The sequence below is a fragment of the Protopterus annectens genome, chromosome 6.part0, assembly GCF_019279795.1.
Source record: "Protopterus annectens isolate FY-2018-M chromosome 6.part0, PAN1.0, whole genome shotgun sequence".
NCBI classification, from domain to species: domain Eukaryota; kingdom Metazoa; phylum Chordata; order Ceratodontiformes; family Protopteridae; genus Protopterus; species Protopterus annectens.
The window spans coordinates 1,395,014,621-1,395,027,514 of record NC_056737.1 but is presented as its reverse complement, the minus strand read 5'-3'; the positions used below and the strand labels follow the sequence as shown (position 1 = coordinate 1,395,027,514).

The 12,894-nt window shown below is 34.4% G+C and overlaps 1 protein-coding gene across 1 annotated transcript in view; it reads left to right on the top strand.

The window, feature by feature from the left end:
- The window catches only part of TMEM163 (transmembrane protein 163), a 1,566,064-nt gene extending 1,553,436 nt beyond the window's left edge, over nucleotides 1-12,628 (top strand). The window contains exon 6 of the mRNA XM_044073660.1: nucleotides 12,545-12,628. Coding sequence (XP_043929595.1) covers nucleotides 12,545-12,628 — 84 coding nt within the window. The remainder of the gene's footprint in view (nucleotides 1-12,544) is intronic.
- Nucleotides 12,629-12,894: the final 266 nt, after the last annotated feature.

Here is a 12,894-nt window from a genome sequence, read left to right as displayed (position 1 = left end):
AGATCGACATCCACTTCTCCAACACGAAAACACCAACACATAAATAATCAAAACTGCAAATCACAGACATTTAACAGGTAAGGGGTTTAAATTTTGCTAATCATGCCTACCATAAGGACTAAGTAATACAATGATCGTAACACATGCATAACACTGCCACACTTACTAAAACATGGTAGGCATGATTAGCAAAATTTAAACCCCTTACCTGTTAAATGTCCGTGATTTGCAGTTTCGATTATTTATGTGTCGGTGTTTTCGTGTCGGAGAAGTGGATGTCGATCTTCTCAGTTGTCGATGTTGTAACCTGGATCCACATATAGATATATATATATATATATATATATATATATATATATATATATATATATATATATATAGATAGATAGACACACACAGACATATATATATATATATATATATATATATATATATATATATATATATATATATAGTATTTTTCAGTTTTCTGAAATTAAGTTTGTTGAAATTGTTTAGAACTGTGTTACAATGTATGCAGTTTGTTAACTTTCTGCACATAGATTTGTGTTGGCAGTGTAAGTGAATGCATGGCATTCATTCACTTACAAAAACCGCCAAAAAACAAGAACTGGAACCAATAACAAGAAATCGACCTGGAAGCAGACACCACAATTCAACGATAGTCCAAAACTTGTTCTTTATTATAAAAACAGATGCCCAAAACGTAACACAAGCGCTTTCGCTAGGATGTTCCTAGCTTTTTCAAGTACAAAACCCAAATTAAAAACATTCAGCTTAAATAGTGCCTTGTCCTCAAGTTAAAACAGTTTGTACCAATTAAAAATCAATTAGTTAATTGGCAAGTTAAAAATTAACCTGTTCCATTCCCAATATTTGAATAGCTCACTCCTAAAGGACTGTGCCCTTAAATAAATATATGTCAAGCATATTACTTTGTCTGAACCTTATTCCACCAGAATTTCTCATTTTAAACATACTGAATATACTAAAATCATCCAGAAAAAATATATATTTTTCTTGATTTTTTCTTTTTTCTTTAAATCACTGGGTGAACACATTATAATTGCTTTACTCTTGTGAGAGTAGTGAGGTCAAGATACAAAATACATGCTTTCAATAATAAACATTGGATGAATAAATCTACCAATATAATGAAAGGCTGCCAATGATGACAAGAACTTGTTGAACAATAGAATAAATAGGTGCACCTAACAAGGTGTGGACACCACATTATAGAGAAGAAATGGGTAACCAAAACAATGACATTGTATTGAAGCAAAAATGTAATGAGATGAACTAGCCAATAAATATAGGGACTGTTCTTCTAACTATTACCTGTCCATAAAAATGGACTGCCAGTGAATGTAGTTCTAAGTGCACTACCTATAGAAGTGTTATAATCTGGCCCTTCTTAACTTCAGTATGGGCTTTATGCTAATGGTGTCATTCAGCCCAGGCCAACTGGCTGCGTTCAGTTTAAGTTGCCACACTAACTCCCTATATTCCAGGGTGGCTTCCCAGTCGCCCCCTCTGGAATCTTTGTTAATTTGCTCAAGAATCATAAATTTAAAATTATGATTAAGACATACCAGGGAGTGCTTGAAAAGAGCATTGGTTTCCTTATTTTTGGCCAACTCATAAAAATGTTCATACATTCTTTTCTTGATTTCCCTTTCTGTCTTCCCTACATAGAAACTTTTGCAAGCCATGCATACCACCAAGTACACCACCCCTCTAGAATTGCATGTAAAATGCATGGGGGAATCCACCCTTATTTTTCTAGAAGGTAGATATATTCCTTTGCTATTCAAAATTGCATGGCACTGTTGGCATGCTCCACATTTAAAAGTGCCAGGCTTTTTGGTTGTTGAGGCTTTTATATTATATGTTCTTGAATTTCTTTCAAACATGTCCTTTAAGTTCACACCCTTTTTTCTAATGAACTTTGGTCTGTTTGGTAAAATATTTTTAAATTCTTCTTGTGCCATTAAAAGCGGCCAATACTTTACAATTATTTTTTCTATATCCTCTGCCTGACTACAATGAGTGTATATAAATTTTGGACCTAAAAATTCATTGTTCTTTGCAGTGTTCATACTGTTCTCCCCAGATCCTTGGTTATTCGCCACCTGTGTACCTAAAAGTGGGAAATACAGTGTGTTCCTATTGTTAACCACTTCCTTGTGTAATGCTTTAAAAAGGTCTAAGGGATAGCCTCTTTCCAAGAACATTTTTTGTAACACCATCACTTCGTTGTTAAAATCTTGTTCTAAGCTGCACATTCTTGAGGCCCTAATTAATTGGCCTTTAAGAATCCCTTTCTTTTGTGCAAAAGGGTGGGCGCTTTGATAGTGCAAGAAGGAATTTGAGAATGATGGCTTACGGTAGATTTTAGATTGAAATGTTTTTCTATCAAGATCCTTATATAAGCATACATCTAAATAGTGTAGTTCAGCTGATGAAACCTCATGGGTGAATTTCAAAAAATTGGTTGAATTATTGATATGGGCTAAAAATTCTAGCAACAAATTGTGGGTTCCTTTCCATAGGATGCATATATCATCCAAAAACCTCCTATAGAAAAGTAAGTGCTGTTTCCAAGGGGTGATGAACACAAAATCGTGTTCCCATCTGTGGAGAATAATGTTGGCATAAGTGGTAGCACACGGTGCCCCCATTGCTACCCCTCTTAGTTGTTTGAACATTTCGCCTTTAACGAATACAATGTTGTTATCCAGCACTATGCCCATAAATTCGACAATTAAATTGATTAAATTAGAAGAAAGACTAGTTTCTTTCATAAAAAATTCAGCAAACCATTGTAACCCAATATCGTGGGGTATGCTGGGAAAAAGGTCCTTAATATCTATGGTCACCAAAAGTAATTCAGTATCAAAATCACTACATGGGACCATGCGTAGAAAGTCCCAGGAATCCCTGCACACAAAGCTTAACAAATGTCCAAATTTCTTTGCTACATGATCAATAAATTTCGAGAAGGGTTCGGTTATACCACCACTACCTGCCACAATTGGTCTAAATGGCAAGGGGTCAAGACCCTTGTGAGTTTTGGGAATCCCAAATATTATGGGAGACCTAGGTTTTGAAACTAACAAAAAGTTATACAGTTTTTCATTAATAACTCCTTGCCATAGATGGTCATCCAAACAATACTTAATCTTAGACCAAAAAATGTGCACTTCATTTCTTGAAACTGTCATGTATTGACTACTATCTTGCAACATTTGATAAATGTACTCATCATAGTTGTTTTCATACATAAGTACAATGCCCCCCCCCCCCTTTATCGGGTTTCATCACCCTTATCCTCTCATTTTTTAATACCTGAACAAAGTCAGACTCCACCTGTTTAAAATTAACTCTGTCGGAGTGACACTGCTTAATACCCCTAAGTTCTTGTTCCACCAACTGTTCAAACAATTTGATGGATGCATGCATGGGGGGGTTGAATAAACTTTTCCTATGTAGTTCAGAGGTTGAACTTATCTGTTCCTTAAACAACAATTGCAAATTAAGACTTCTCGTGAAAAGCTTAACATCTATTAGAGTTAGAGGTATATTACAGCTTTTTGATGGAACAAAATGTAAACCTTTTGTGAATACATCAAAGGCATTACTGTTAATTACAGTATCCGTATAGTTGTAAATAATAAAGCTAGACTTAGTGTGTATTGTACATGCTCCCTGTTTGGAAACTGTGATTTCTTCGTCCATATTCTCCAGACCCTCTAAAATTGTATTATTGACAGTGCCTGTGCTATTTTGCAAAGTATTTAAAATGTCAGGGGACATGGTGAAGCTTATGTGTTCCACTGCCGTGGTCCTTGCTGTTTCTGCTTCCACCCCATTGTCCTGCCTGCAGGCTGATGAAAATCCCGCACTGAACCTTTACGCTCCTTATCAGCCAGTCTTTCACTTCTTCTTAAAGGTCCCCCCCCCCAATTGCTAGCTGCTGGATTTTCTGCCATGTTGGAATTGTGAACTTCAGCTCTATACTGTTTAAAAATGGGATATGCTACCCCCTCCCTATATTCATTCAAGTCTCTTTCGAGCTTACGAATTTTTCTATTAATCACTTTGTTGCAAAATGCATCCACTTCATCAAAAGCTTTGTTGTAATCAAATTTGATTGCCAAAAAATTAGAATCAGTGACAATACAATTATTTAAAGCATTCAAATCATTAGTCAATGTTTTTTGCTTATATTCATATTCCTCAATCATAACATTAAGCATTTCAATGCCTGCTCTATTGAAAATGTCACAAAGCTTAGAATAATATGGTGTTCCAATTTGAACATTGTTTGGGAACTTGAATATTCTCAAGCCCTTAGGAACTCTCTTTTGGTTCACACATTCTTTCAAGTAGTCCACCTCAATTTGAGTATTGGGAATGGAACAGGTTAATTTTTAACTTGCCAATTAACTAATTGATTTTTAATTGGTACAAACTGTTTTAACTTGAGGACAAGGCACTATTTAAGCTGAATGTTTTTAATTTGGGTTTTGTACTTGAAAAAGCTAGGAACATCCTAGCGAAAGCGCTTGTGTTACGTTTTGGGCATCTGTTTTTATAATAAAGAACAAGTTTTGGACTATCGTTGAATTGTGGTGTCTGCTTCCAGGTCGATTTCTTGTTATTCATTCACTTACACTGTTACTTTACTGCAGGGAGTGTGCCCCATACAAGATTGCACATTGTAGGACAAGCAAGTATTTAAATTAGCAGTGTGTGGAGGTGGAGGGAGCCTTGCTGCCCTGCAAAAACACATTTTGGAGTTGGAGGGTTTGTTTTTCATATGCAGTGTGCATGGAGTGCTAGGTCATTTAGAGTACTTCAGTTTAATTTGTCCAAGTGTTTTGGGTCTCTAATGCCCTGACAGGAATGAACTCCATTCCTAAGTCAAAGCATTATTAAATTTCATGAAATTAGTATTGTTTCACTCTTTTATGTTAGCCAGAAGTGCTCTTTGCAGCAGCCACATTGTGCCCAGAATTATCTTATGCTGCAATTCATATGGAGTATCTGTAACATATCTAAGTACTATTGTAAATTCTTTTTTATAAGACCCCCTGTTCCTACTACTATTGGGACTGTCTGGGTATCCTTCTTCTACATTGCCCTCATTTATGCTTTAAATCCTGGTATTTTATGACTTTGTGTGTCTCTGTTTTCAAGTCACAGGGTGTAGCAATTTCAATGATCGATGCTACTTTTCTTTTCTTTCCCTGCACGGCTATATCTGGTTTTCTTGCATCTGTTTTTTAAACTGTTGGTAAGGAGTGATCCCATGTGACATAAACTTCAGCATTTTCTATAATGCTTAGTGGCTTATGTTTCCAGTGCTTCTCAGGTACTTCAATATTATAATGTTTGCACAACCCCCACCACAACAGTCTTGCCATATTATTATGTCCTTCAGTATACAGTCCTTCTGCCATTAGTTTATCAAACCCAGCAACAAGGTGTGTGACTGTTTCAAATTCTGTTTTATAAAACTGCATTTGTCATTTCTCCCACATGTTCAATAGACTTTTTGAACCAACATGTACGTAGTCCACTATCCTGCACCACCAATATTAACCTTTCATCTCTTGGTTTAAATTCACCTTTCCTTAACCATTCCTGTGTTCGGTCCTAATTGACATGAAGTTGTTCCAAGAGTTTTCTGTACTTGCAACTATATTTTTGCATTTTCCACATTTCTTACCTTCTCATCTGATCCTTCACCTTATATTCTTTCTTTTGTTTTTTGGCACATTCAGTTGCTGCCTGATTTTTATCTACTTCTGGTTTAATTTCCATTCCCACTTGACACTGATATGCTTCTGCTAAACTAAGCAGAGAAGCCATCTTAGACTTATTTTCTCTCATGTTTTAAAATGTTCACTTTATTTGGATCTTGTGAGGCCAGCAGATATGTATACAGTCCTACGATTGCAGATCTATACATGTAATCAATTTTGAGGAGGCCCATACCTCCTTCAGAATGGGAATATATCATCTTGGTATACACTGTTTTTTTTAAATCATTTGATAAGCATTAAGCATTTTTATTGCTTTCCTGTCCATCTGAGCAAATTGGTTTATTGCCTGGACTTTATTCCTAGATGTCATAATCTGTTTTCAATATTAATTTTAGTTTTCTAAAATACTCCTTATTAAGTTTTATTTGCATTTGTTCATGTTTTATTGTTGATCCTTCATCAGTTCCCAAATATTTATACACTTCTCTTGCTTAAGTTCTTTTATATCACATTCTTGTCCTAAACTGATATTTTCTTGGTGCTGCAAATTTCAAGCTTTAAAGGTTGCTTTTGCAAATTTATCAAGAACAATTGACATTCTTATATCATCTGAGAAAGTTTTGATCACTTGCAGTTGTGCTTTCAGTTCCTCATCTTACGAACTATACAGTTTTAAATCAACCACAAAAAGAGGATGAGAAGTCTTTACACTTGATTGTTTTTATTTCCGGGAGCAAAACTGTAGCCATGGCCTAATCTGTCAAGTAGACAGCTTAATGGGTTAAGGGCAAGAAAAAAGAGCAATGGATGACAAAGAGTCACCCTGGAATACCCCCTTTGAATTTTTATCCCTGGAATAATAATTTGTCCTTTATCATGGCTTAACTGCAAAGTGGTTTGCCACTGTTTCATGGTTGTTATAATGTAATCAATTGGTGTTGGGTGCATTTTATACATTTGTAAGCACTGTTATATCCATGAATGTGGGATGTTTTCAAATGCCTTTTTTAGTCTATCCATGCCATACTTAGATTCTTCCCCTTTTGCAGTTCTCCGTTACGACTTTATTTAACAACAAATGATCCTCTGTTCCATATGACTTTCTTTTATTACCCTTTTGTTCTATTACCATAACCAAGTTTTCTTCTAAATGACTACAAACTCTATTGGCATCAGTTCCAGTGTATAGTTTATACATTGTTGAAAGGTAAGTTGTTGGTCTATAGTTTTTTGGACAGCTTGCAGATTCACTTTTAAGGATGAGTTTTGTTTTTCCTGTTGTTAACCAAGTTAACGTCTGTTCTTGGTGCACATATAAATAGTTCTAACTCTTAGCTAAATCTTCATGTAAAGATGTTAGTACTTTTAACAAGAAGTTAGGTATTGGATCTGGGTCTGGGGTTTTACAATTAGGAGCTTTTCTTAATTTTATTTCAATTGCTCTGCCTGTCACTTCATCCCATTTCATATCCTGTACATTTGAACATCTTATTCTTTTTTTTACTTCTTCTATCCATTCAGCATCTGTATGTTCCACAGGATCTTTATAGATATTTCTCTAAAATGTGTCTGCTTTTTCTTTTTTTGGTGGTGTTTCAATTCCTTTTGGCCTTGTTTCCCAAATCTTTACAAAACTTTTTGGGTCATCAATACATTGCTTATTTTGTACTTTTGCTTTATATTTGTCTGCACATCTTCTATTTTTTTTCTGCCTGTGCTGATATATTTAGCTTATTTGCAATAGTATATAATAGATCTTGTTCTTTTCTGATACTGCACATTGCTTTTATCATACCTATCTTTCTGAGTATTTGTGTTGATCTGTTCCCTATTCTATACTCTTCCAACAGTGACACTTCTTGTCTTAATTGCCTTATAGTTTTCTCTCTACAATGCTTCCATGATGGTATTTGATTTTTCCCTTCCTTTCCATTTCTGTCCTGTGTTTTTTGTGCTAAAACTTTGTTATTAATTTAGTTGCACGGTAATATATCCTATTTATTTCTGTTATTTTGCATGTGTTTCTATGAACAGTCCCGATTACTGTGTTCATTTGTTTTATTAAACTTCTAACATTTTGAGCCTTATTTCTTTCATTAATCTTAATAGGTCTATCCATCTGTATTAAATAAAGCAACTCTTCTTTTAGATCCTTTTCTTCTAAACTGAGGGCACATTCTTTGTTTTCCATTTTCTGTGGGCATTCTACAGAAAGTTCCTGAGCATTTTCCTGTGTCATATTCTGTTCAGTTTCATCCTGCATCATCCATTGCTCTTTCATATGGGAACTCACTGGCCTGTCAGAGTTGCCACAATTTCCTGTTCCTACCTTTGCTGTGACTTTTATACTGGTTTCCTACTGAAGGTCCCACAGTATATTCATATGGCAAATGATGAGATGTTTCCTGCTCCACAGGTTTCTCTAAATTTGGAGATTCATTATTCTGTTCTGCTGTGGTGTCATCAGAATTAGATTTTCTACACTAAATCCTTCACTTTGCAGGTAACCCATAACCTCAGTCTTTTCTCCATTACTAATCCTCATTTCTACTTTCCCTCTTTGCATTTGAAGCTTTTGACAGTTTTTCTTGTGCAAGTAATTTTTGCTTCTCTAATTTCTCTCTTAATCTTTTTGTATATCTCCTGTCCAGAAATTCTGGGCTTCTTGCATAATAGTAACAATACTTAATTTCTTTCTTATCCTCAATAGTCTACTCTAACATCTCTATGGCTCTTCTTTGGCCTATCAATTTTTGTGATTTTTGTGGACTACTAGTTCCTTCTATAACAGGGGGCATATCCTTCCCCTGGGCCTGGCCCAACCCCATTGTAGGAATGTTTCTGTATCTTCAGGATTCAACACTGTCATTTTTTCCAGTCCTGGCACAATTGTGCCTGCCAGGGTTGGGCACGTTTTTATCTTTTGACTTGTGCACCCAGCTGGCTTTTATATTTTTTAACCTACTTCTATCCATGATATATGCTGTCTAAAATACAATCTATATATCAGTGTTACCTTGGTGAAATTTTGTAAAAAAATAGGGGCCATTTCATGAAGGAAGCCACCAAGACATGAGGATGAACTCAATTCCAGCAGTAGTACTCTCTTTTGCTTGTTGATTTTAGCATCTCTTGACTGGATCCCATATATCATTATATTGAATAGCTCATGCAGAAAGAGTTAAATATTCAGTATATAGACTCTGTGTGTGTGTGTGTATGTGTGTGTGTGTGCGCTCGCATGTGTCTATGCTGCAAATATGCAGGAACAATGACTTGAGAGATATGCATCATTCTGTTTATAATAACATACAATGAGAGCTCTAGTTATGCAGGAACACATCTTTGTTGGAAAGCCACTGAGTTTAAGCTGTGAAATTGAATCATAAGACCACATATGGATAGGAACTGGACATCTGAGCTGCTATAAAAGGTTAAAGTATAGAATACATATTAAGAAAGGTATTCTGGTTCTTCACAGCAATATTTTTACATTATTGTTTTTTTTTCAAATTAATATTTAATTATTCTAAATAATATCTTAAACAACAATTGTCAGTTTTATCTTTACTATAAAGTAAAAATGTAGCAAACAAGGTGGCTATAAGTAGATAAATTTATTAAATGGTTAGCGCTTTCACATCAGCAATGCTTCTTCATACCAAGAACATATCACATCACTTCCTTTATATATATATATATATATATATATATATATTAATCAATTATAATAAATTAATCAAGTTCTTAAAGTTAACATACCTACTAATACCTACTAAAATAATAAAATCAAGCACAACCATTCATGTCAAAACACTGAACAATAAATGCATAATATATTAAAACACCTTGAAACATATTTATATCTATATATATATATATATATATATATATATATATATATATATATATATATATATATACACACACACACACACACACACACATATATGTACAGACATAAAAATATATTATGATACATTTTATTTCAAAGGTCTGGCTTTTAAATATGGCTTAATAGAAGCCCTATCATTAAGACCTGGGGATTTATCTGCTTGCAATTCTAGAATCCATTTCAATTCACGTTGTTCTGTCAAGTTTTTTAGGTCTCCTAGTCTTGGACTTAAATTTAAACATTCTATTACTTTAAAACTAAATTCATGTGTATTACAGAACATAGCTCAGTGCTTAGCAAGAGAACTTCTCTCTACATCATTATTTCTAATTGCTGCTAAGTGCTCTCTTATACGTTCCCTTAGTGTCCTATTTGTCATACCCACATAGAATGAGCTACAAGAATTACAAACAGCTAAATAAATTAGAGTTTGTGTTACACAGTTTGCTGATACCTTAAATTCTTATTTCTTATTAGTCCTAGGATGTATAAATTCATTGTCCAGTGCTAATACCCTACATACACTGCAGCTGCCACATTTCTGTAGCCCATTCATATCCATACTGCTGTGACTTTTTATTATTGGTATAACATAATAATCTCTTCAGACTCTTTTTATTCCTATAACTAAATTGCGTTTTATTTTAATTACTTTATTTCATTATCTGCTTGTAATGTAAACCAATTCCTTTTTATAATCTGCCTTACACATTCAACATCACTAGAAAACTCTAGTGTAAATGTTACTTCATTCTTATCACATGTATCTCTTAGATACATCATCTTGATTTGAGGTTGGCCCATACATATAGGGTCTTGCCCTGTCTTTCCCTAATGTCTGTACCTCATGTGTCCCGTTATAAATGTCCTTGTTGTTATACCCACGTTCAGATAGTTCTTCTCTAAACACATTTATATCATCTTGAAATTTAACATCATCATTATCTAATCTAGAAATCTGCATGCCTTGCCCTTTATGTTCTTATATATATGGGAAGGATGCATGCTGTCCCTATAAAGTATGTTGTTTCTACAACATGGTTTTCTATATAATTCTGTTGAGAAGAAACCTTCCATATTTTTCTTTATAGTAATATCCAGTAATTCTTCTTGTGTACTGGAAATTACATGGATAAACCTCAGAAAATCAGTAGCACTATTAATATATAGCAAAAACTGATTCAATAACTCACTGGACCCTGTCCAAATTAATGCCAAATCATCCACAAATCTTTTATATAAAAAATATAGTCAGAGAAATCTTTGTTATTCAGTACAAATTGTTCTTCCCAATATGCTAAAACTATATTGGTGTAGCTATTGGCACACGGGGTGCCCATAGCTACACCAAGTAGTTGCAAGTAATAACTGTCTTTAAACAAAAATGCATTGTTGTCTAATATTATTTCCAGCAGCATACATATAAAATCAATTTTCTGTGGTTCATATATATGGCTTTGTGTTAAATACCTATTGACAGCCTCTGTGCCATAAGAATGTGGCATTAGTGTAAACAAGGAATTCACATCAAGGGCCATGAAATAGCTCTCTATTAACTTTTCATTTTGGCCTGTAACTGCTGTATGTAAATCATAAATAAATTGCTTAGTATCACATACTATGTTAACTGATTTCATTAATACAGGTTTTAATTTTTTTTCAACATAGATTGACAGTGGCTGGGTTACCCAGCCTTGACCAGCAACTATCGGCCTTAAAGGTGGCTGAGTCTACTCTTATGCACTTTTGGTTGTCCTTGAATAAGAGGTACTAAGGGATACATAACTGAAAAATAATCTAATAGCTGCTTATTAATAAGAATACTAAGAAAACAATCATTCAATGATTTATATATGTGTTCACATAGCTCTTCGGTATGGGCTAAGGAAACTTTCTTATACACTTTCTCATCATTTAGTATAAGAAGCATCTCTTCACAGTAAGTATCAGTATCTTATATCACTATCCCACCGCCTTTATCGGCTGGGCGAATTGTAGCTGTTGAGTCATTCATAAAATCATTTAATGCTCTTCTTTCATTACTATTCAAATTACAAAACCTATTGTGATATATTCCTTTCTGTGAATTCATAGCTTCTCTAAGTTCTGTTTCACAAATATTACAAAACGTTTCTAACGAAGCATTTAACTCTGGATTAAACAGACTAGGTTTTTTTAAAATTACTGTGTTCTGTTTGTGCATCTTTAAACATTACTTTGAGCATAACATTATGAGCAAACTCTCTAATGTCCAAAATAATTTTTGCAAAATCCATACCTGAAGCCTGTATGAAGGATAAACCACGTTTCAATAAACATCGCTGATAATGCATTAGACTCTTACTCGACAAATTAAAAATCAGTGAGTGTCCACCGACTGCTGCTCCCACATCTTTTTGATATTGTGGTTCGAATTCGTTCCCGTGATGGTAGTCTCCTTTTCCTTCCTCTGCTTGCTGAGCGGTTGTGTTTGGTATATTCCATTTGCTGGATAGGAAGGGGTGGGGAGGAAAAAAAACTGTTGATTAGATGTAGTTTGTTTTTCTTTCCTTTTATCCACTTTTTCCACTAGTGTTGTATTTACAATGAAATACATTAGTATTTACAGAAACTGTATTGTTATTTAATCCCACTCCTTGAAAGATTTGATCATGCGATCCTCCAGATGACAATGATATAGCCTGCTTTATGTTGGTATGTTCCACAATCCCTGGCTCATTCACATTGCTGCTTAAAGAAACAGTTTGCCTTTCTTCTGAAACTGCATGTTGTACATTATTCTCATTACTAACTAAACTGCAAAAAGTTCCCGGCAATGTAAAAACATGTCCATTGGAAAAATCTTTCAAGTCTCTGTCAAGTTTTTTCTTCTTAACAGCTATTAGCTGATGTTCAAAAGAATGCACATTATCACATTCATCATAGTTCTATCAAAGATAGTAACAGGCAGAATTCCATTTAATGACATTTGCTTTTGATGTATTTCATGGAGCAACTGCTCTTCCATAGGTTTATGAAAGTTTGAGTAGCTGCATATATTTAGTGCTGGTTTCTAAGTTTAGTTTCTGCCCGAGCTTAAGAAGCTCAGGGTATGCTTCTCCTGAAGCAGGCATATTTAACACTCACAAGCCTCTAGGAATGACTTTATGCGAAATGCAAGCTTCAAAATGGAATCTTTGCCATTGAAGCTTTTTATATTTGATTAAGTCATTCTCTAATTCCATAATA